At 38.8% G+C, this 24811-nt stretch overlaps 1 protein-coding gene across 1 annotated transcript; it reads left to right on the forward strand.

The window, feature by feature from the left end:
• Nucleotides 1-6552: 6552 nt before the first annotated feature.
• On the forward strand, nucleotides 6553-17779 carry LOC116570353 (protein FAM240B-like). The gene is made up of 2 exons (XM_032307325.1): nucleotides 6553-6695; nucleotides 17686-17779. Exons 1-2 carry the CDS (start codon nucleotides 6553-6555, stop codon nucleotides 17777-17779), a joined length of 237 nt encoding a protein of 78 aa, XP_032163216.1.
• The last annotated feature ends 7032 nt before the right edge of the window (nucleotides 17780-24811 follow it).

Below are 24811 nucleotides of genomic sequence, written 5' to 3' on the forward strand. Positions count from 1 at the left end.
TACAAACACACCCATACAATCAGGCACTCCTCAGATTCACACGGGTTAGACACCCTCCCATAAACAGAATGTAACCTTAATCAAGGCGCAACAAGAAAGACACACAAAACAATTAACGAGCCGGCAAAGACAAAAACCTTGCGGTGCACCGTACAAATTCCACTGGCCTACAAAAGGAGTCTCGAGACCTCCTCTCAGTGGACAAATTCCGTCCAGGGCCGAGGGGTTCCTCTGGAACGGACAGACGGATATAACCCTCGGACAGATGTGGGGCCTCGAACCCCACTGATCCCTGGGGCGTCCCCCGAGGGTGGCAGGGGAGAAGTCCGAGTTCGTCAACTCCTTCTCAAGCTGCCTACAGATACAGAGCCCCTACGCGTAGAGGTACAGTCCTATACGAGCGTATAGGCGGACCACGGCCGTACAAGATAGGAGACAGGAGCCGAAACGAGAACATAAAACAGAACAGAAACAGAAACAGAAACAGAAACAGAACAGAAGCAGAAGAGGGCTGGCCAGCTATCTTACCTCCCTGTGGGAGTCCGTTGGATCCCTGGGCAGGAGTCCGATGATCTCGGTGGAACCTCCAAATGTAAGACCCGCGGATCCCCTTACCCAAGAATCCAACACTGCCACTGGATGCAAACAGCAAGAGGTTTATTGGGGCGCAGGTACCGGCGGGTGGTCGGCAGCTCCAGCTAACCGAGCACACCGACCGAGGGGAAAGCGGGGTTTTTATGGACAGGTACAAACAAGTTTTGGGTGGGGACGGCGCTGATTGATTGATCCTTTGAACAGGCATACTTGGCGTCAGTGGATTGGGTCAGGGGACCCCGCGCGAAAAAGCAGACAAAGCAATCTTACAGAAGCAGAACTGGCCGGTTAGCCCACGCATGCAAAAAAAGCACTACCAGGATATTGAAGGCCTGGTTACTTATCAAGTAAAGACAATTGGGAGTCTCCTGGTGGAATGTCACACTCCTGCCATCAAGCATCCTTGTTAATGAGATTTAGGATTAGAAGAAATTCAACTTTATTTACTTTTCCTTCTACCTCCGCCTCCTTCGGTGTTTTATGGAGGGGAGGGTGACATTAGGGCTTGAGGAACTGAGTTCTGTGTCCCTGGAAATTGGGCTATTGATAAGGTAACTTCTTTGTTGTAAATCTCAAGGATATTTGCAAACCAAGGGAGACTCCTACCTTGCAGGACTGTGATCTCTGCAAGTTAACTGTTTATCGTTTTATGGCAGTCAGGGGTGCCTGAGGAATGTCACACATATTACCAAGGGGAGTGGGTGGAGAGGGGGTGCAAGGCGCCAGCTTTTGCTTTGTCCTCAGCCATCCTCCTGCTCCCTCATCATTCCCCCCTGAACAATTTTGACCCTTAAATCTTTAAGGTGGTTGAAGGTGAAAGGTCTCATCTTCTGTAACTTCTTCCTGCTGAATAGGGGCGTAGAGCTGTCCCTACCTACTGGGGTCAATATTGATCAGGGTAGGAATGTATAAGGGAGTTACGAAAGGTGGAGGCAGCTGAATCCGGCGCTGACAGTGAAGAGGCGTCCTCGCGTGCGATGATAAGGATCGTCTGTCGTGGTGTAGTCATTGTAGCAATGGAGTCTCGGCACCAAGTAGAGAAACATGGAACAAAGCAACATATTAAGGTTAATAAGGTGATAAGAATGAGAAGCCCGAAAAGGAGATTCGGCCATAGTCCTCCTTAAAACCAGGAACTTAACTATTCACTGAGAGAGAGAGAAGGATCTTTTAGGGCCTTAATTTGGGTATTCATATCTTTTATTAGTCCTGTGACATTTTTGTGATAGTCTGGGATGTACACACAACATTCTGTCTTGATAATTGCACATGTGCCACCCTGGGCTGCTGTCAGGACATCTAAAGCCATCCTATTTATCTCTTAAGGGAGGGGACTCTCCAGGGCAGGGGTCTTTCAAGATCACAGCAGCTTTCCCTTCCTTTTGGTCCCACTCAGGTTAACTTGGGAAAGTAATGCCTTTTCATTCTCATTAGAGCATCTATCAGGGCAGTACCAAATCCATAGAGCATATAGTTGGTGGTTTTCTCTGTCTAGACCAGCTGCAGGTGCCAAGAGTGACTGTCTGCTTGGGTTTCCCAGCAATACCCCCAGGGAAAACTGGACTCTTTATTTTCTGTTCCCTGCCTTATTTTGACATTCTTAAATATGTTATGCATCACTCACTGAATGTTATTATAGGATCTACCACAAAGATCCCCAAATATAACATCTTAAATGATGTAAGAGTGAAACTCATCACCAAGAGCTTTTGCTAAAGGCTTCTTTGTATGCAGTCCAACACTGGACCTTGGACAAGAAGGAAAGCATCTTATCCCTGAGATCTAAGGCTGTCTAATTCTGACAGCCCAGCAACAGAAATAAATAAACCTTAAATACGTGCTGAGTCAATAAGGACCAAAGTATTTCATATCATGCATAAACTAAAGACAATAACTTATTTAGGTGGTGGTTCAAATTCAGTTAACACTTCTAATCTCTCACCAGGAGCAGGACAATAGATTGTGAGTTTCCCCAAGGGCAAGCATGTACTGGGTTAGTAGATGAACATTTAGGGAATGAATGGCAGTGTATTTGGAACTTTCATCTATATTACCGCATTTCAGCTCCACTACATGGATAGTAAAACTGAGAGGTCAGAGCAACAAAGGGCTTATTATGCAAAGTCACAAAAATGACAACAGTCCTTTGTCCTCCTTCTCATTCCCTGGCCATCCTGTTTGTCAGAGCATAGCCTCCAGATCTGGTGAGTGAGGTGGGATTGCAGTTGTGTTTGGCAGGTGGGACAGCTCTCTCCACACATCCTTGAGTGGGTGAGGTGAGACTTGGTGAAAAGTTCCAATTTAGTTGCTTCAGAGATAATAGCAACAGAAGGACTAACCAACAAGAGCGGTATCCCCTGCTCAGAAAAAGGGCTATACATAGAAACTCGGTAAAAGGAAGCAGACAGAGAGAAAGTGAAATAGTTCAGGATGCCCTGCAGGGAGAGCACAGGGAAGAGGTTTTGAGAAAAGCTGAAGAAGAAAACCAAAACCAAACAAACAAACAAAACAAAAACAAAAACAAAAAACCCAGTGGGTCAAAGCTACAGATAGAGAATGCATCCCTTAAAACGGGCAATGATGGACCCCTCAGACTTCATCCTTCTTTTGGCTGGCACAGTTTTCAACTCCTTCTTGAATGAGGTATCTCCTCAGAAAACGTCAGTGCCCACCACTCTCTATCACTCTAGACCAGTAACTTCACTCCTATATGAGGCCAGCCTGGTCACTGAGAATACTTAAATTCATGACTCTTCCTGAAGTCCTTCCAAAATTCACAGCCCCAAAAGTGCTTCCTAACCCAATGGGAACAAGAAGCAGAACCAGCACATATCAGATTCTTTCAGAGCCTGCTGCCCGATTTCCTTTAGGGTCACCCTGATTTAATTTATTCCTTTAGTGTATGGACACCAACCTGCTTTCATCTGTTTCTCTTAACCTAGGTCATAATTATGCAACATTGTGTCTGCTAGAATAAATCTTCCTTCCATATCTTCACTCCAAAGGGGTGAATATGAAATGACATGATGATGTGAGCAAACTTTGTGCCTGCATAGGCTTCTTCATTTTTTTTTAATGAAAAATTATTTAGAAAAATGTTAATTCTTAATTTCAAGAAAAGAAAAAAATTCCAGGGCACCTGGGTGGCTTAGTGGTTAAGTGTCTGCCTTTGGCTCACGATGTCATGATCTCAGGGTCCTTGAATGAGTCCTGCATAGGGCTCTTGTTTGGCCAGAAGCCTACTTCTCCTTCCCCCTCTTCCCTGCTTGTTTTCCCTCTTTCGCTGTGATTCTCTCTGTCAAATAAATAAATAAAATATTTTTTAAAAAAGGAAAAGGTATGGGGCGCCTGGGTGGCTCAGTGGGTTAAGCCTCTGCCTTCAACTCAGGTCATGATCTCAGGGTCCTGGGATTGAGTCCTACATCGCGCTCTCTGCTCGGCGGCAGGGAACCTGCTTCCTCCTCTCTCTCTCTGCCTACTTGTGATCTCTCTCTGTCAAATAAATAAATAAAATCTTTAAAAAAAAATGAAAAAATAAAAACTTCTAGTGAGTACCTTTTTAACCAAACTGTCCTTTCTGTGAATTCTGAATATCTAATATGAACTTAAAATGTTCAGGAGCATTTTGTAATAAAGGAATGTGTGAATAAGTCATGCATTACTTTTGGTCTACTTAAGTTGCAAGTTTGCCTGTTCTAAGCAGGCACTATTTTCTTATCTAGTATTTATACAGGTAGAGTCACATGAGGAAAATGAGAAAACTTAAGAGAACTCTGCAGCTTGAACTTAATCTGTAAGAAACACAATTGCTATAGAGGAACACACACCTATACTGTAGTTCTATGAATGTTGGTATATATGTATGTGTGTGTGTGTATATATATATATATATATGTATATATATATATAAATTTTTAAAAGATTTTATTTACTTATTTGAAAGGCAGAGAGAAAGACAGTGAGAGAGGGAATACAAGCAGGGGAAGCAGGAGAAGGAGAAGCAGGCTTCCTGACAAACAGGCAGCCCGATGTGGGGCTCAATCCCAGGACCGTGGGAACATGAACTGAGCCGAAGGCAGTTGCTTAACTACTGAGCCACCCAGGTGCCCCTGCTGGTATATATTTTTAATAACTTTTTAAATATCAAGTGACTAAGAATTTATTAGAATTCCGTACACTGAATCCATTAGCATGGGGGAGAAAATAAATGGGAAATATGCCCTTAAAAGATGGAGCATGTGCTATCTACAGGCTGGAGCTTCAGAACTCAAGTAAGGCTTAGAGAAAACCTGGAGAGTCTCTCTAGGGCACAACAGCCTCCGGAGACTACAGTAGGCCAATAGGCTTGAGCATGTCCCCTACTCAGAAACTGCAAAAAGTCACACTGCAGACCTTCCCTCAGCATCTGAGATACTTCAGAAAGGCTGTTGGCAATTCCAGGCCAGCTCTTTTTGGAAAAAGAGGTTGACAAAGGCCGTTTAATTTAATAAAGAATTACTAAGAACCTATTATATATTTCAAGATTCCAAAAACAATAACAAAACAGTAAGGTCCAGGTCCTTCCCAATTTCCAGTTGGGGCCAAAGCTCTTCTCTGAGGAGGTTTTCACCAGCAGTCAGAGGACTTTTTCTGCAGCCTTTTGCATCTGCCTGCCTGCCACAGCTACTAGGATCTGGAAAATGAGTCATGTTCACATAAGAAGTGAACATTTTTGAGAATTAAACATGCACTTTCATGGGACACATACACATGCCACACAAGCTTGCTCTAGACGTGGCCATTTCCAGATATGGTAAACATTTCTTGTGATGAGAATCTCAGAGCCAAGAGCATCCACTTTGAAAATGGACAGATCTAGGTTCAAATTCTCACAATTCCATGTGCAAGTATAAAGAGATAGGCAAATTCTCTGTTTCCTCATCTGAACAATGAGTATAGAGTCACCCAGTTCCCAGAGTTGCAAGAAGGATCAAATGCAAGTGTGTATAGAAGGCCTATCACATATTATGTGCTCAATAAACGGTAAAGGTTATTGTTATCTGTGAGGAAAGATGGAAAGGGTATAACATCTGTTGATTACCTATTTGTCATATACTTTGTTTAGAGCTTCTGACGTATATTTCATTTGGTATACATACACACAACTGTGAAGTAACTGTTAAGAATCGTTTCTTTAAGTTAAAATCATAACTATCATACAAATATAAAATGAACATGAGTCAAATATTTTATTTAACTTATTAATGAGAAAAATAGTAAGATATTAGAACTAATTCAAAAAGAATTTTTAAAAAGCACATATGTAAGCTATCACAAATACTGAAGTGAATTTAGAAATAGATTAAAATTATTTGGTATCCACACAGCTATCAGTTGCATTACCCTAGACAAAATTTATTTGAATCTCTATGTTCAAGAATCATATTTTTTCTATACTTTCAGAGTTGTAAAGGGGCTCAAAGGCAATAAAAGGGGCAGGCCCCTTGTAGAATCAGTAAGGTTATTAAACATCTTTTTAAATTTCATTCATTTCAATTTTTTATTATATTTTCTGACAGAACCATTATTATCCCCATTTGAAGTTGAGAAAACAAAATCATGGTGACTGTGCAATTCATCTATAATCACAAAAAGTGTAAGTGGGGGGCACCTGGGTGGCTCAGTGGGTTAAGCCTCTGCCTTCAGCTCAGGTCATGGTCTCAGGGTCCTCAGATCCAGCCCCTCATTGGGCTCTCTGCTCAGCAGGAAGCCCACTTCTACTCCCTCTGCCTGCCTCTTTGCCTACTTGTGACCTCTGTCAAGTACATAAATAAAATCTTTAAAAAGAAAAGAAAAGAAACTTTAAAAGAAAAAGTGTAAGTGACAGGGGCTGGATTCAAACACACATTTCATCACTCCAAAATTAGACTGGTTTTATTTGAAGAACTGGGATTTTTTTTTTCTTTTGTTTTTCAGGGGATGAACAATCAATATATTCGTCGAGAAGTCTTCTGCTGTGAAACTTGTCATGAGCTCAAAAGCTTCTGGGAAAAAGAAATTAGCAAACAGACTTGTTACAGGGAACTGGAGGAAGATCGTCAGGGAAGGAGTGCCCTGAGAAAGTATGTGGATTATTTCTCTATTATTTTTTAATAATAATGCAATGCATTATTATTAAATTTGTTTGATTGAATTTTCTGTAGAAATATACCAGATGTGAAGATGGGAGACTGAATTATTTTCATTATCACTCTTATAAGAATGCAATTATTCAATATGATATGGTAAAGTCAGTGAGGTCATGAAAAGAAAGGAAAACAGTACCCAGAAGAAGTTTATTATATTCACGGGTCTCAGAGAAAGGGTTACCACGTACCATGCAGGGCCACAGAGGAAGCACCAGATCTTGCCCAGGTGTCAAAAGACAGAAGCATGGTGGAAATCTAAGCCAGAACTTTTACTGGAGTTTCTGAACAAAAGGCAAGTCAGAGTAAACAGTTCGCTAATTTGAATCATCTCAGAGGGCTTTGGGCTACCAATGTGGTTTCTAGTTGTCTGGTACCTAGCCCTGGGATAATTTAGGAAAGGGGAAATATGGCTTCATATGTGAGAGTTAGAGGTCATTGGGGCCCAGACGCAGGATTGGTTGACATGTTCACAGCAAGCCTTTGGTAGCTCTAAGAAAAGGCTAGTCCTTTCCATGGCCAGCAAGTTTCTTAAGATGTCAAAACATCATAAAGTATGGAAAATTCAAGACATGATTAGTTAATATACTTATTCTGTCTTTCCACCACCTATACCAGGGTTTTTCAACCTAGCACTTTGATATTTAGAGCCAGATAATTCTTGGGGGGGGGGGGAGTCCTGTGCTTTGTAAGATGTTTAGCAACATCCCTCAAAACATTACAGTCCAGTAGGACTCCCCTACTCATTATGACAACAAAAATATCTGCTGATGTTACCAAATATTGCCTAGAGGGCAAAGTCACTCCTTATTGAGAACCAGTGACTTATAGATAAGGATAAGCCTTTTTATAGATCAATAAAAATGAGATTCTGTTATTTATATCTTGATAAACTGAAAATTTGTTTTCCTCACCTCTCCTCTGTTGCAATCCCCAGCACATGAGGTACACTAAATTTCAAGGTTAGGTCAACATATATAAGTATAAAAGATATTACATTTCGGATGATATATATTAATATTCTGGGGAGAGGAAAAGTGGTCTTCTTCTCTTTGGCAAATAAACTTGATATTCTTGCCAAGGAATCTGCTGAAGGGAAACATATACTTACATGAGGTCACATGTGTCAACATTACTCTGAATAAAAGAGCCAGCACCTGCCTTCCCATGTGCAAAGCTTTGGAACAGACAGAACAACTCACTGTTTGAGAAACTACCTGGGTTCTCTCTCCCTAAAATGGGAAACAGCCCAGTGAGGCTGTCTGTTTTGCTAAGATGCCTACTCACAATGTAGTGGCAGCTGACTATTCTGCTAGTCACAAGGCACTAAGCCTTCATGTTTCTGATCATGCTGAGCTGAAAACATGTAATTCACATGTGTTGAATCAACATTAACTTCTAAAAATCTTTATTAGCTCTGGAGGAGAAATAACTTCTCTCCATAGCCAAAGAAGAGCTCTGCCACCATTCTAGCTACATTCCTGTTTATCCAGCAAGCTAAATCAGGCTTTTCTACATGCAGAAGAGTCGCATATTAGAGCATCCAGTCCTGGTGACTCCAGGGGAGTGAAGAAAGTCAGTTGTGTGGTTCCTGCCTTCTTCCATCCTCCAAGTCTTGGACCACAAGCCAGTGAGAGCCAAATCCCAGCATGAACTCTTTGTATATTTTCCCTTCCAGAACTCTCAAGATATGGAATTAGAAGCATAATTTGTAATATTTTATTTTTATCAGAATATATACACAATCTATCTGTATATGCAAGAAAAAGATTAAAATAAAATACACTAAGATAATAAGAACAATTAATTTTGATTGGTGGAATGACAGATTTTAGTGTATAAGCCCCCCCCCCCCAGTTTTTCCAAAGTTTCTACAAAGGTGTTCTGCCATTTTGTAATTAGGCAAAATAAAGTTATGAAAAAGACAACCAATTGCAAATGGTCCATGGAACAAATGCATTTACAAATAATTAAATAATTTTTTAAATTTTAAAATAAGTTAAACAAATAATTCTCCGGATTCCCATGTGGCCCAGAAATGACCCCTTCCAAGTTGGGGCAGTTTTCTCTCCCTTCTATAACAAACAGAATAAATCTTCAAAATGTGCTCATCATGAAACATTTCATCATTGTGTCCCACAAATAAATGTTTAAATATGTGAACAGAGCCTCTGCATTGAAAATCTTAAGGGACAGGGGAATAGAGGCAACTTCCTGGGGTTCTCCAATCTGTTCTGGAGTCTCACTTACCAAAGCTATTTCCCTTATCAACTATGGATTAAAAAACTCAAAAGCTTTCTTATTTTGGTTAACAGTGAATGAAAACTAGTGGTTTTGTCATCCCAGATTTATTTTTCACACCAAAACTAGAATGTTGGAATATTGGTTTAAATCCTGCTGATCTGAGCAAACAGTCTGAAACAGAATAATAGTGTACCTTCCAACATATACTTGCAGACCAATGAATGCCATAAACCCCAATGTCCCTATCCTAGCCCTGTGACCTATACTTCCCCATACTCCACTATACATAAGTACACACTCCCAACATACATACATAATACTCACACTCTTTTTTATTCTATTCTCCACTTATAAAAGGCAAATTCAAGCCACTATGCAATACAGAAATGTTCTAAGTGAACACTAGAAGACAAAAACCCTAAAATTCTCCACCAGTCCCTTTTCTGGTAGAACAAAATCAATATTTCCTTATATTCTCTGCTGGTCTAACAAGCAAGACTTGTGCCAAAGCTGGGTAGAGAGGAAACAGACATGCTTGTTAGCACACTACTGCACAGAAGAATTCAGACAGAGCTGCAGAGCATCTATTTACCCTGGTAACTGATGTAGCTGGCAGAGGCCTTGGAGGTGAGATCATGAAGCAAGATGAATGACCCCAGAAACATAAACCCCTTACTTCCTCTGAGTGTGGCCAGAAAGAAGCAATGCAAGAGGAATAGGACTGGTCAATAGATAAGTTGAAAACTGTTTGCAAATAACTGATGGAGACAATTTGATGCAGTATATGTGTGATGACCAAACCTCCTTGTTTGGGGGACAGTCCAGGTAAACACCTATCATTTATTATAATTACAGACTATGATTTGCCCTTTTATTTTAAAAGTATTTCAGTTTAGATGATAAATGACATGGACACCTAAGTGTAAATGATCAGCCTGCAGCTATAACTGAGAAATTGTGCAGGCCTTATATTTTTAAAAAATAGTGTTTTAGTATAAATATGGTTTCAAAATACCTCTTCAGAATATAACAGAATTCACAGCATCAGGTAGATATTAAATCTGGAGGACTTGAGTGGTCACTTCAGGACCACTCCTCTCCCTCTGCTTGATTTCTGCTTATCAGTTGTGTCATTCAGGATGCTTTCAGCCGCAGGTAACAAAATATCCAACTCATAATCTCCTAGCCGGATGAAATCATTATCCTAAATCTGTTATAAAATAAGATTTAGTATAGAAAGAGCACCACTGAGAAAAAAATTCAGTTTTTTCATTCAAACTGAGGTGGGGAATGTGAGTAGTAAACTGACTTGTTCAAATCATTATGCCAAGGCTGTCATCCTGTGTTGGTTATTGGAGCTCTGCCCCACAATAAGGCCAGTGAGCTGCAGGTCACAAGGAAACCAGGATCAAGCCCATCTCTCCTTACTAAGGAAAAACTAGTATAAAGGTATATCTGTTATTCTACTGGAATAGAAGTGGCAAAATCATTGTCTGACCTTTCATATTCAAACAAAAGTACAGAGATTGTAATGAAGTACCAAGATTCGAAATGGGAGATCAAGAACTCAATAAACTATAAACTCTTTGATGACTGGAATTATTTACTACTCTACATATTGTAGTAACCACAGAAGTACTCTATTCAGAGCTCCTTCAAGGTAGCTTGCAATGGGACACAGGGCTGGCAGAGAGCTCTAGCTGCCAACCTTCTGGATCCATCACTGAGCTTGAGTTAAGGCCAAACTTAACCCTGACTGATCATGGCAGAGGAAACTAGTTCTGGGCAGTTCCTGCATGACACAGCTCCTTTGCTAGGCACCTTGCCCAGGGCCTCCCCCTCAACCTAGCCCCAGCTTTTTTAGCACTGTGCTGTGGGTTGGAGCTCTTCATCCCCACAATTTTTTTTTTCCTCCCTCTCTTTCCACAGGGATCAGGCCAGCATGGAAGTCTGAAGACTGCCTGACTACTTCAGTTCATTCTTCACCTTTATTTTTCATGGGTGATTCCTCCAAGTCTGCTTCTTGGAGCATCCAAACTGATACACATATTTAGTGCCTCATACATGATAGAAAAAATCTGATTTTGTCCCAGCTTCTCTTCACTGCTTTCCAGTAAGAATGTTACAATTCTAGTTTAAGAATCTCAGAAAAAAATCATGCTTTCTAGTCAAACCCCAAACTTACCAGGGAGAATCTGTGATCCTATATATTAACTACAACTCCTCCACAAATCAGATGAATCTAGAATAATAAATAGTAAATTTTGTTTGGTCTCCATTTGAAAAGTGAGGTCAATATTTGTAGGATTAAGAGAAAATATTATCTTCAAGTTTCAAATGCCAGTTGCTCCTCTACTGTATCTCAATCTGTACCAATTTTTGAGCTTTACCTTTCTCATATTGACCTTTCTTACTACAAAATAAAAGGTCTATATATGCACTTATATTCACCACTTTACTGAGAACCCAAGATAAATGGCAGCAACACAGTGATAAATAATGTTGATCAGAAAGGGGCAGCAAACAGTCTAAATATTCAGAAAACAAGATTTAAAGAGAACTTGGGTAGGTAGCTCTATCTGAAGCTCTATCTGAATCCTTTACCATCTGGCAATAAATAGTGTTATAGCTGTCATAAAAAGTGCATAAATGTATTATGAACCCCAAATTCCTAAGCTCTGTTCCTAGAATAAATTTATCATTCCAAATACATTAATTTGGTGAGAAGCAGAGGGCAAGATTTGATGGGTATGATATTTATTGGGGGAAACACCTGTGAGAGAAAAGTAGGGAGGAAGTTGTGGTGTACTAACAAATGTTTAAAAACTGGCTCTCTGTGGAAAAAAATGTACATGTGTATATACCTACGTAAGTTTATCATAAATTTCACAGGTATAAAGCATGTGTAGCACACATTTACAAATATTAAGAAAATATACAATGTTCTTTATTATAAATTCCATATACCTAACTGATTTTCATAGTATGCTTTTATCGGTTTATGCCAACCTCTTTCATCTACAGCCAATCTATAGTTGCATTTCAACCACAATTTGACAAAATTGGATGAGTTTTTCATTACTATTAATTTAAAAATTAGTTAGATCATCAAGGATAGTTTTCTAGTACTGGAAGAATATTTACACAACTTATATGTATTTATTTATTTATTTGTTTGATATTTATAATGTAATAGCTATACACACAGCACAGTTCTAAATTTAATCTGAAATATTAAAATTGTCTTCATCACTTTAAAAGTATAGATGAGGGGTCAATAAATATTTTTTATAAGGACAAGTTCATAAATTTTGAGGGGGAGCATGTGGTCTCTGTTGCATCTACTCAGTTCTGTCACTGTCATGTGAAAGCAGCCTTAGACAATATGTAAACAAAGGGTCAGAACTATATTTCAATGAAACTTTATTTATTTACAAACACGGGCAACTGGCCAGATTTATAGTCTTTGCCAACATCCATGTTGTAAATGGTTTATTTCAAGCTATCGATGTGACATCAGTGAAGATGAGTTGAGAAGGCAATGGCACTCCATCATATAATAATTTCACCATTTAAAGATAATAGGCCTAAATAACCTGAAGATAACAGATTATTGTAAAGTGCAGTAAAATAACTAGAAAGTGAATTTCACACAGTTATTACTGTTTTTAATAAAATTAATATAATATTAAATTAATGGTATTAATAAATTTAATAGATTAAAATTAATATAATTTAATTGTAACTTTACAGTTTACTTTTAGTAATGTTTATATATAATAATGAGCTTACAAAATCCCTAAAAAATTAAGAATTATCCTCACAAACTAATAGCACACCCCTAAGAAGAGTCAGAGAAATTAAGGAGAGTCAGAGAAAGGGAAGGAAGTGGAACTGGGTTAGGCATCAGGGCAAACCTAATAAAGTTTTGGCCAGACTAATGGGAAGTCCCTGAGCCAAAGGCAACTGTTCAAAGAAGCTCTGTATCTTGCAGAAAGAGGCCTGCATTGGTACCTCTGCTGTGCTCAGTCACTGGCTGAGAGTAGCCCAAGAAAAGTTTGACCTTGGTGCAAATGCTTGGAGCAGATGTAGATGGGAAGTAGCTGCAGATGGGGTCAGCTATGCTCCCCACAGCAGCATCTCTCAGTGACACATTTTCATGCCCACTACATCCAGAAAAAGTAAAGTCCCTTTAATTAGTGAATGAGTTCATATCACAGTAAGAATTTCATCCAGTTCCATGAAATACACAGATAGCAATTTATTTAAAAACAAATAGTCATTAGTGAACTTTAAAAGATCTCAGAGACAAAAGTCATGTAACTTTGGAGGCAAATTTATTTAAAGAACCTTTCAGAAATCCTTAATAAGGGGAGCTTGTGAACCTAAAGATTGATTGCAAGTTGAAATAGAAGGTACATACTTAATAAGCATAATGAAGAAATAACAACTTGTGAAAATTACTAAAAGGTGGATATCAACAGAAGGTCATATAAGCTCAATAAATCATCACTTCCCAAGTAAAGTATGCAAAAAGCTGTGGGGCAACTGCCTGGCTACGAGAGAACAGCCATTCCATGTTTTATCTCCCCTTTAAACAAGTAAACTGTTATTTTTATGTCCATCACTTTAATTTAATTTGAGGTAGAATGAGGATATAACCAATGTCTTAACATTATTTTCAACTTTCAATTCTTGGTTGCTAATGTGCTTAAGCAACAACTATAACTAACAACAGCCAGATACTCCATAGTCTTTAAATTCTTTCCTGGGTCTATAATTGAGCAGAGTTTTAAGTGAGAATCTTCCAGAAATCCATTAGTAGTAGGTGCCTAAAGCCTTCAAAATACTTATACCCTCTAACTTACTTTTCTCTAGGAATTCTCCAAGGAAAATAGACAGGTATATTAAGAGAGTATTAAGCATTATTATACTCATTTTAGGACTATTTATAAGGGTGAAAAATTAAGGTTAAATCCAAATTTTTAAATTCTTCTTCATATATTCTGATTTCCCTGCAATAAGCATGCATTACTTTGCTTTAGCAATGTTATGAACTGAATTGTATCCCCTCAAATTCATGCTAAAGTCCTAACCCCCAGTATCTCAGAGTGTGACTGTATTTGTTTATAGGGCCTTTAAGAGAGGTGACCTGCTTAAAAGGAGAACTTTAGCGTCTGCATGATCCAATCTGATTAATGTCCTTATAAGAAGAGGAGATTAGGATGCACGAAGGGACACTAGGAATGGGTACACACCCAGAGGAAAGGCCACATGAGAATGAAGCAAAAAGGCCATCTGCAAGCAAAGGAGAGAGGCATTGAGAGAAAACCGAATCTACTGACACCTTGATCAAGGACTTCCAGCCTCCAGAGCTATGAGAAAATAAATTTCTGTTGTTTAAGACCCCCAGACTATGTTATTTTGTTATGGCTGCTCTAGTAAACTAATAATATTTACCCAATCTTTTCATTTTGGTTATTTTTATATCTATGTAATGAACACAAGTGCATATATATATATATACACACACATACATACATATGTATACACTTTTTTAATTCAAGTATCACAAAAAGTCATACAATTAGAAGTGAGTATCCTTCTTACTTAGGCTCCTAGACCTGCTGTCCAGGGAAAGCTGTCAAGTTCTTTGTATACCTTTCTCCAAAGCTTCAATTTGAATAAGCAAATAAATATGTGTGCTATATTTTTACGCAATATGAGACTATACTATCTTCACTAATTTGCACTTTTTTTTTTTTCTAACTTACCAGGAAGCTTTTCTACATAAGTGCAACCAGTTCTTCTTTAATGCTTTCCATTATAATGATGTTAACAATTGATTCAATCAATCACATCAAAGAACACCGGTTGTTTTTCATTTTCTGGCTGTTCTAAATGTTCTAAAAAGAATACTTGCACATACATTTTTGCATACACGGATAAGAATTATGGAATAAGTTCATAAAAATGAAAATCTAAAGTCAAAAGATGAGTTCTTTGTTGTTTTTTTTAATTTTGACTTCCTGACTTCTTGTTTTGCAAAGATGTTGTATTAATTTAAACTCACACCCTGAGTATGGGAGTGCCAATTTCTATAGTTGCTCACACTGTGTGTTGTCAAACTCTTAATCATTGTTAATCTGACAGGTGAAAAATGGCATCTCACTGTTTTAAACTGAATTTTTAAAATTTCTTTTCAGTGTTCCAGAATTAAACTGAATTTAATTAATTACAAGTTTAGATGAAATCTTTTTATATGTATAAGAAACAGCTGGATTTCTTCTTCTGGTGCAGCCATTTAATATCCTCTGCCCATTTTACTATAGATTTTCTTTTTCTCAATTGATTTGTAAGCACCATGCATTTCTTTTCATGTGTACATACAGTTCTGTGAGTTTTTGACAGATGCTTAGAGTCATGTAATTACCACAATCAAGATACAGTATAGTCCCATCACTCTGAAAAATCCCCACATGCTGCTCCTTTGTGGTCAATTCCTCTATTACTTTCTAATCCCTGGCAACCAATGATCTGTTCTTTACCCCTATAGTTTTGCTTTTTCCAGAATTCCATAAATGAAGTATATAATATGTAGTCTCTTGAGTCTGGCTTTTCTCACTCAGCAAAATGTATTTGGGATTAATTATTGTTGTGCATATCAGTTGCCTATTCCTCATCGTTGCTGAGTATTATTCTGTTGTGTGGATGTATCGCAGTTTGGTGATCCACTCCCCACTGGAAGGACATTAGGGTCATTTCTGGTTTTTGATGATTACGAATAAAATTGCTGTAAACATTTGCATACAGATTTCTGTGGAACATAAGTCTCTGTTTCTCTTGAGTCTATACCCAGGATTAAGATTGCTGGGTCATATGGTAAATGCCAAACTATTTTCCCAACTGACTATATCATTTTGTATTTCTACCACAATGTAAAAGAATTTCAGTTACTCAACATCCTGACCAACACTTGATTTGAGTTTTGTTGTGAAGGTTTTTAAAATTTTGTTGGGTTTTTTTTGGGAGGAGAGGATTAAGAAGGGACTCTTTTTGTTGTTTTCCTTTTTTGTTTGGGTCATTCTATGAGGCCAGTGTTACCTCACTGTAGTTTAATTTTCATTTTCCTAGTTATGCTAAGTATTAATTTTATTAATTAATTTTATTTTATTTATTAAAATAAAATATTTATATTATTTATTATTTATAAATATTAAAATATTTATATTATTAATTAATTTATTTTATTTTATTTATTAATTTTATGTGCTTATTTACCATCCATACAACTTCTTTGGCAAAATGTTTGTTCAAATTTTTTGCCCATTACATTGTTTATTTTCTTAACATTTAGTTTGAACTTTATGTATTCTAGAAACAAGTCTCTTAATGGATTTGTGATTTGCAAATATGTTCTTCACTTATGGCTTGCCTTTTATTCCCTTTTATAGTGCCTCACAGAACAAATTTTTAATTTTTATAAAAATCCAAGTTTTCTTTTTTCAATGAATTATGCTTTTTGTGTTGTAGCTAAGAATTTTTCCCCTAACCCAAGGGAAATAATGGAGATGTTATTTTGTGGGGTTTTTTTTTAGAAGTCTTAGTCTTACATTTTATATTTAGGTCTATGATCCATTTTGAGTTAATTTTGTGTAAGATGTGGAGTATGGATTAAAGTCCATTTTTTTTTTTTAAAGATTTCATCCATTTACTTGAGAGAGAGAGCAGAGAGCACAAGCGGGGAGAGGGGAGAAGAGGGGCAGAAGGAAAAAAAGAAGCAGGGAGCCTGATGTGGGGTTCGATCCCAGGACCCCGAGATTATAACCCAAGCCAAAGACAGAAGCTTAACTGACGGATCCACCCAGACACTCCTAAAGTCCATTTTAAAAAATATGAATGTATGATGCTTCAGCACCGTTTCATGTTTGTTTGTTTGTTTGTTAAAGATTTTATTTATTTATTTGACAGAGAAAGACATAGCGAGAGAGGAAACACAACTAGGGGGAGTGAGAGAGGGAGAAGGAGGCTTCCTGCTGGGCAGGGACCCCCCCCAGTGTGGGGCTCAATCCCAGGACCCTGGGATCATGACCTGAGCCGAAGGCAGACACTTAACTGACAGGCACCCAGGCGCCCCACACCATTTGTTTAAAAAAAAAAAAAAAAAATCTTTCCTCTATTGCCTTTGTTTCTTGTAAATAATCAATTGGCTGTATTTGGGTATATTTATTTCTGGACTCTATTCTGTTCCATTGACCTATTTGTCTGTTCCTTCACCAGTGCCATACTGTCTTGATTATGAAAACCTCTTAAGTCACAGAATAAAATAGTGTGAGTCTTCCAACTTTCTTCTTCAAAGTTGTTCCTAATCTAGTCCTTTTGCCTTGCCATATAAAATTTAGAGTCAGCTTATCTACCAAAAAGTTCTTTCTGGGATTTTGTCTGATGTTACACTGAATCCACACATCAGTTTAGGAAGGAAAAATTTTCATACAACTATATATTCATAGACTTTTTTCATTTATTTATTTTTGTCTTCGTTAATTTGTAAAATCCATTTGTTTCTCTTAAAAATATTTGTTAGAAGGAAAAACAAAAACAACAAAACAAAACAAAACAAAAAACTACCTCAATTGGACCAGCAGATATGGAAACAAAAGCACTTGTATTTTTCTCCCCTCAGGCTCAGAGAAGAATGGAAACAGAGACTGGAGAAAAGGCTGCAGATGCTGGACACTCCTGATGAGAAGAAAAAGCAAGCAAGCACAGTGGGCTGAGAGCTGCCTGCTTCATCCACTGCAAAGATAACAAACCACCAAGGGCACTCTTCTAGGAGAAAAATCTAACACCCAAGCTATGTTGATTTACTAACCAGGATACTCTCTTTGCTTTCCCATTTGTAAGGGATTTACATGTGAAACCTCCCCCAGTGCTAATGGGAGTCATTATCCAACTCAATCCTCTCTGCACAGGACAGAGTGACAGGCAATGTGACAGGGAAGCTCAGGTTATTTAATATAAAAAGCTCTTAGAATTAACACTCCCCAGGTTTGAAAGACCCATGTAGTGTAATTTATTTCCATGTTTTCTTTTCATTTTCAAATCTGAATGTTTTATCTAAGCTTACCAAGGGCAATGACCTGGATGGGAATCTGGCTTCTCTGGATCTTCTGAAAAAACAGAGTCAATCTTTTCTTCCTGTCCTGCTTTTTGTGAATACAGAAATGCAACTACTTAAAAAAAAATAAGGCTATTATTATAAAAAGAATAATTTATTAACTATACAGTTTGAAAATGAATTGAACTAAGTATCTTTCTCTTCCCTTCATATGAATTTTTTTCTCATAAACATATTTAATTAGAAACATAAAACAAGATAATGTTTAATAAACTCTGTTGTGCCCTCACTGGAGTGTGCCCTGTGTTAACTCTTTCACGCCTGCTTTGGTTAGTCTCTGGTGTTAGAACAAGTGTCAGCTCCAGCTGTCCCCAGACACATTCTGGAGACACATTCCCAGACACTGTAGTCTCTTCTCAGTTCCAGAGCATGACCACAGAGCTGGGCAGGTTCTATCAATCACAGTAACTAGAGTTCTTCTGCCCACAGAATCCTCTCTGGGGGACAGGTACAGAGGCCCTGAGCACGAAGGAATGCTGATGGCCAGAGGGACCCAGGGGAGATAACCTGAGACAGTGCTGGAAAAGACATCCATCTCTCATTAACACCCTATGGTAACATAACATAAACTTCTTCCCTTGGAAAACTGACAGGACTTCTCAGAGCTAAGAGAACCATGGGGTGGCCAGAGGGTTGGAGATGTGATTCCATATCCCCACAGTTATGAGATCCAGACCCCTGCTACAGGTTCTTATCCAATTTGGATACAACATTTAAACAGTAATCGAAAGCTAGGAAAATCTGAGCAAAGTTTGGAGAAAGAGGCTAATAGTAAAAAAAATTTTAGTAAGGACAAAGAAGGATGGGAATACATATCATGTTACCTAACAATACAAAGTGGTCAGGGAAAGTTCCCTGGGAAATTGATATTTAAGCTGAGACCTATAAAAAAATGAGTAAGGGTCACACATTATATAATTTCATATAAGTGCATAAATCATTATATCATACAGGTTAGTGTGCTTTTATTAATTTTTTATTAACTGTTTTTCCTTGTTTTCACTGTCTTAACTTGTTTCCCCCTTTTTTTCCATTCCCTACCGTTGGCAACCCCTGTACCCCATAACCCATGTTAATAACCGGTATACGTCCTCCTGTATTTTCCCCATGTTCACATAGGTATGTACAGACACACACATTCACACCCACACTTACACATTGACACAGACATTCACAAATACACATGCATACTCACACACACACTACATCTAAAGGGCTTTGTGTGACTATGTTTGTGTGGTAATATTTTACAAAGTAAGATCATATGACACTTCTCTACATCTTGCTTTGCTGACTCAACCTTCCTCATATAAATGCTAGGTCAGTTTATCTCCAATTCCCATTTTTTAATGTGATCATATTATACCCTGATGTAGTTGTTCCATAATAAAGCCAACAATTCTTTTAGAGATGGACAGTCACATAATTTTCAGATTTTGTTCTTCAAACAATGTAGCAGCAAATACTCTTATTCAAAGAGTATTTATTTACTTATTTATTTATTCTATTAGTTCTGTGCTAGAAAATAGATTCCCAGGAATTGGAAGTGAGAACAAACAGTATTGTAGTTCCTACTTTTTAAATGATACTAGAATGCTTTCCAGAAAGGCTGGCAAATTCCCATTTGAACAAGCAGTTAATTAGAGTTTACCCTTCTCCCCGTATCACTGCCAGGAATAAGCATTATAGCATCATAGCTGCTCTTCATTTTTTCTAGTCTGAGGGATGATATCATTAGGTTTCTTTGACCCCTAGAGATTGGTTGTGGTTTTTTTTTTTGTCATTTGTTTGTTTTTTAGTTTAATTTTTTTTTTTTTTGTCTGTGAATTGCTTAGTCAAACAGACCACCCATTTTTCTAAGGTTTGTCTTTTACATCAAAGTGTATAAACTATTTATACATTGTCAAACCTAACCCCTGGATTATCCTTTGCATTAGGAGTCTGGAGGACAGGGTTGGCTTGCTTAAACACCCATGATTAAGTCTGAAAACCTCAATGCTATCAAGGAAAAGGTAGACATATTTGTAAAATATGTACATATGTAAAAATAAAAAGCTTATATATGGTGAAACTTACCATAATCGGTGGCTTTGGCAGATTTGCAAGTTTAAATGATCATTCATCTGCAATGGGGAAAATGGGAGATGACAGGAGATGAATCAAGAGGTTGTTTCCAGCGTCTACATGACAGAGAACAGGATTGAGCAGATAGAGTGAATAGGTTATTCAGGTTGAACCAATGTAAGGTAGCAAGGCATGGAGATTTTAAAAATATAAATTTAAATGTTTATATTAAATGTTATATGTTATATATACGTAATATATATAAATGTATTTTTTTATTTTTTTATAATTTTTTTTTAAGATTTTATTTATTTATTTGTCAGAGAGAGAGGGAGAAAGAGTGAGTGAGCACGGGCAGACAGAGTGGCAGGCAGAGGCGGAGGGAGAAGCAGGCTCCCTGCTGAGCAAGGAGCCCGATGTGGGACTCGATCCCAGGACGCTGGGATCATGACCTGAGCCCAAGGCAGCCGCTTAACCAACTGAGCCACCCAGGTGCCCCTGTTTGTTGTATTTTAAGATATTATTTATTTGAGGCAGAATGAGAGAGAAAGAGAGAGAGTGCCTGCAGGAGTGGAGAGGAGGGACCGAGGATAAGGGAGAAGCAGACTCTCCACTAAGCAGGGACCCCAATATGAGGCTCTATTCCAGGACCCTGAGATCATGACCTGAGCTGAAGGCAGTTGTGTAACTCACTGAGCCACCCATAAATTAAATGTTAATTTATTTTAACTAATATTTAGTTAACATGAGCCTAAAGAAACAGCAAAGCTGGATCTGTTACCACTGTGAACCTTAGAACAGGGCCAAACCACCAAATTATGGTTTCCTCATCTATAGGGACAGGCATACTATTCTGTTTCTCAAGGTGGTTGGGATTAAATGAACAAATGTAAAAGCCAGTGCATCAGGACCTGGTACAAAACAAGACTTCTTGTACCTCAACTCTCTGCTTCATCCTATCCCTTGCTCTCACTGGAATAGGCTCAGAGAAAATGAATGACTTGTATGGGACAGTAGTCACTAAGTCTGCTTGCCGGTCAGAACCGCCTGGAAAACTTTTTTTCAAATTTATGGACCCTGGACTCCACTCCCAGAGATTCTAATTCTATTGGTCTGTTGTGGGGCTCAGGAATTTTTGTATTTTTATCAAGCTTCCCAAGAGATCCTGATACATAGCTAGACTTGGGAACAGCTTTCCCAAAGGACACAGGAGCTAGTGGAAAAACAAACAATTAAAACTGAGCCAGTCACCAGCTGTACATTAGATCTCCAGAATTTAGTCATCCTGAACAACTGAAATTTTATGCCCTTTGACCAGCATCTCCTGTTTCATCCACTTCCCAACCCCTGGCAAACACTGTATCATATACTTGAAATTTGCTGAGAGTAGACTTTAAATATTCACACACACACACACACACACACACACACACACACACGGTTTATGTGAAGTGATGGAAATGTTAATTAGCTTGATTGTAGTAACCATTTCACAACATATGTCTGTATCAAAACATCATGTTGTACCTTAAATATATATAATTTTTATTTGTCAATTATTCTTCAGTAAAGAGGCGGGAAGCTGAGTCAAGATGGTAAGGCCATGAGAAGGGCATGTGAGGTGCTGTGAATGGTCTGGCTTCAGGGAGGGGCCTTAAAGGAGGGAATCAAGTGTACTGTCAGCAGGATGAGTGAGGAAGGGAAAGGGAAGGTAAGTTGAGGTTAAATGGGAGGCTCTTTAAATGCTGGCCAGGGAGTTTGGACTTTAGCACAAAGGCAATGGAGACTCACCAAATGTTTTTAAGCAGGACAGTAACTTGCTAAGAACTTGTCTTAGTAACTGAGTAAAACAACCCTGGCAGCTGTGTGAAGAACGCACTCTACAGATACTAGGGATCGTCTTTGTTAAAACTATGATTATCCAAACAGTCTGATTTGGAAAATATACTAATGTGGTCTTCCACTCTGTTCAAGGTAAGTGGAAGTACAAATAAATGTGGTCGAAGTGATGAAATATTAGGAAAAATACAGCAAATTTGTCTTATACCCTGTCTCAAGGTCAATACCTTTAAAATTCCAGATTTTTTTTAAAAAATTATTTAGCATTTTTCCTTTAATAACCTTGCCTAAGATATAGACTGGAAAATAGTAAAATCTTGAATTGCACTAATTTAGAGGTGAGTTCATCTGCTCAAAAGGCTTTACTGAATTTAAACCACAGCTTTATTTATGTTTGGCAATGAGTAGCAATAAAAGGTCCTTTGGTCTATTAGACAAATGGCTCAGCATTAGTGAAGGAAGAAATTAGAACAGAAAGTGTCTCTTTTCACAAAGCAATTCAAAAGTGAAATTGTGAAGAGTTCTTAACTTCCAACCCAGTGTCCAAACCCTTGCATTCTTTATGGTAAGCCAAGCTGAAGTAGTTGTGCTCAGCCAGGAGACACAAAGGAACTTGGAGGTTTTGCTGCCAGAAACATCTTAAATGAGGAGGAAGAGGGAGAGGCAGAGAGACACTGGTTAAAAAGATTTACTGTCCTCCTCATCAGATGAGATGGGCAACACCCAAAGACTGCTGGGTAAATCAGAAGATCACTTTCAGGGCTGGGCCACTGCCCCCAGCCCCACGAGCCCTGAAGGACAGCTGAAGCACAAAGGAGGCACAGAGCCAGGCCTCCCCTATGACCATAGGCAAGAATGGAAGAAAAAGGAGGAGCTTCAGCTAATCCCCTTAGCCTCTTCTTGCCAACATGCTTCTTGAGAACATAACAGATTCAAAGGAAAACTAACATTTCTCATATCAGGAATCTTACATTAGCTTAGGAACTAACGAGTTTTCTTTGAAAATAATGAATTGCAATTTCTCCAATTACAAAAATATACATGCTTATAGTAAAATTTCAGGAAATCAAAGTCTTCTAAAAATTACCCGAAGTCCACCACCCAACAATAAGCACTGCTAATTTTTTGAAAACTATCAAATATCTCCCTATTGATATAAACCAGAAATGATAAATGGTTTTCAAAAGTGAACTCTTGTCACAGATAATTTTCATAATTTGTTTTTCCATTCAACAATATGTTTTGGACATCCAAAAATCTCTTTGTCAGTTGCATAGTATTTGTTGTGTAGGAGAAAAAGGCAGGTCACCTCAAGATGGGCCACTTTTGCATGAACATTATTTTGAGTTAAAAGCAATCAAACACAGGAGGAGTTAAGATGGTGGAGGAAGGGGTGCCTGGGTGGCTCAGTGAGTTAAAGCATCTGATTCGGCTCAGGTCATGGTCCCAGGGTCCTGGGATCAAGCCCCACATCGGGCTCTCTGCTCAGCAGGGAGCCTGCTTCCTCCTCTCTCTCTCTCTGCCTGCCTCTCTGCCTACTCATGATCTCTCTGTCAAATAAATAAATAAAATCTTAAAAAAAAAAAAAAAGATGGTGGACCCTAAATTCATCTGGTCCCCAGAGTTCAGCTAGATAACTATCAAATCATTCTGAACACCTGTGAAATCAATCAGAGATCTGAGAAAAGAAATGCTGTAATTCGATAAATAGAAAAACAACCACTTTTTGGAAGGTAGGAGGTGCAGAGACTTGAATCAGAGTCAATATACCAATATATCAGAGGATACCACATGGGGAGGGAGCCTGCTTAAGGAGGCTACCACAAATATTATAAGCAGCAGAGCACAAAATCAGAACTTTTAGAAGTTTTCTATGGTGGGGGATGTCCCTGGCTTAAACGTACTCAGGTGGTAGAGCAGGTCAGAATCCCAGGTGGGGGACGCCTGGGTGGCTCAGTGGGTTAAGCCGCTGCCTTCGGCTCGGGTCATGATCTCAGGATCCTGGGATCGAGTCCCGCATCGGGCTCTCTGCTCAGCAGGGAGCCTGCTTCCTCCTCTCTCTCTCTCTGCCTGCCTCTCTGCCTACTTGTGATCTCTCTCTGTCGAATAAATAAATAAAATCTTAAAAAAAAAAAAAAAAAAAAAAGAATCCCAGGTGGGACAGCATGATCTCAGATTCACAAAAAAAACAAAAAACAAAAACACAGGGGTGCCAGAGTTCCCAGGCAATAGAACAGGGAAGCTAGCTGTAAACAGCAAGTCTAGGCACTGGCTTTCTGCTCAGTGTTGCCATAAACTTCAAACAAATGCATGGTCCCATGACCACTCTCTGGGCAAAGGCCCAGGAAAAGGCAGAAATGCTACAAAAGCCCCCCCCTTCCCCCCCCCCCCCCCCCCCCCCCCCCCCGCCCCGCCAAGTGAGGAACAGCACCAGTCTGCACCACAGGAGTCCATAAAATTTGGAGACTTGAAATTCAGTAGCATGCCTAGACCAAAAATGTTTGGTCAAAGGCTGAGTGAACACAGAGTTTAGATGTAAACCACAGACATAAGAGGGACTTACTGCTTTTCTGTGAGGGCTCAGTGAAGTGGGGGGCGGCACGAACTTTCAGCCTCAGTGCTAGAGATCAGGGTGACACCATTTGTATCCCCTACCAGTGCTAACAGCCTGAAGAGAGTTAAACAGCTCCACATAGTGGAATCTAGAGCTACTTACACTGAGCCTGGA

Source organism: Mustela erminea, chromosome 12, assembly GCF_009829155.1.
Source record: "Mustela erminea isolate mMusErm1 chromosome 12, mMusErm1.Pri, whole genome shotgun sequence".
Lineage (NCBI taxonomy): Eukaryota > Metazoa > Chordata > Mammalia > Carnivora > Mustelidae > Mustela > Mustela erminea.

Excerpts from the sequence above, each read along its gene's own strand:
- LOC116570353 (XM_032307325.1), top strand. The coding sequence starts at position 6,553 with ATGAACAATCAATATATTCGTCGAGAAGTCTTCTGCTGTGAAACTTGT. Across the intron at positions 6,696-17,685 it reads GGAAGGAGTGCCCTGAGAAA|GCTCAGAGAAGAATGGAAAC; the intron begins GTATGTGGATTA and ends TTCTCCCCTCAG.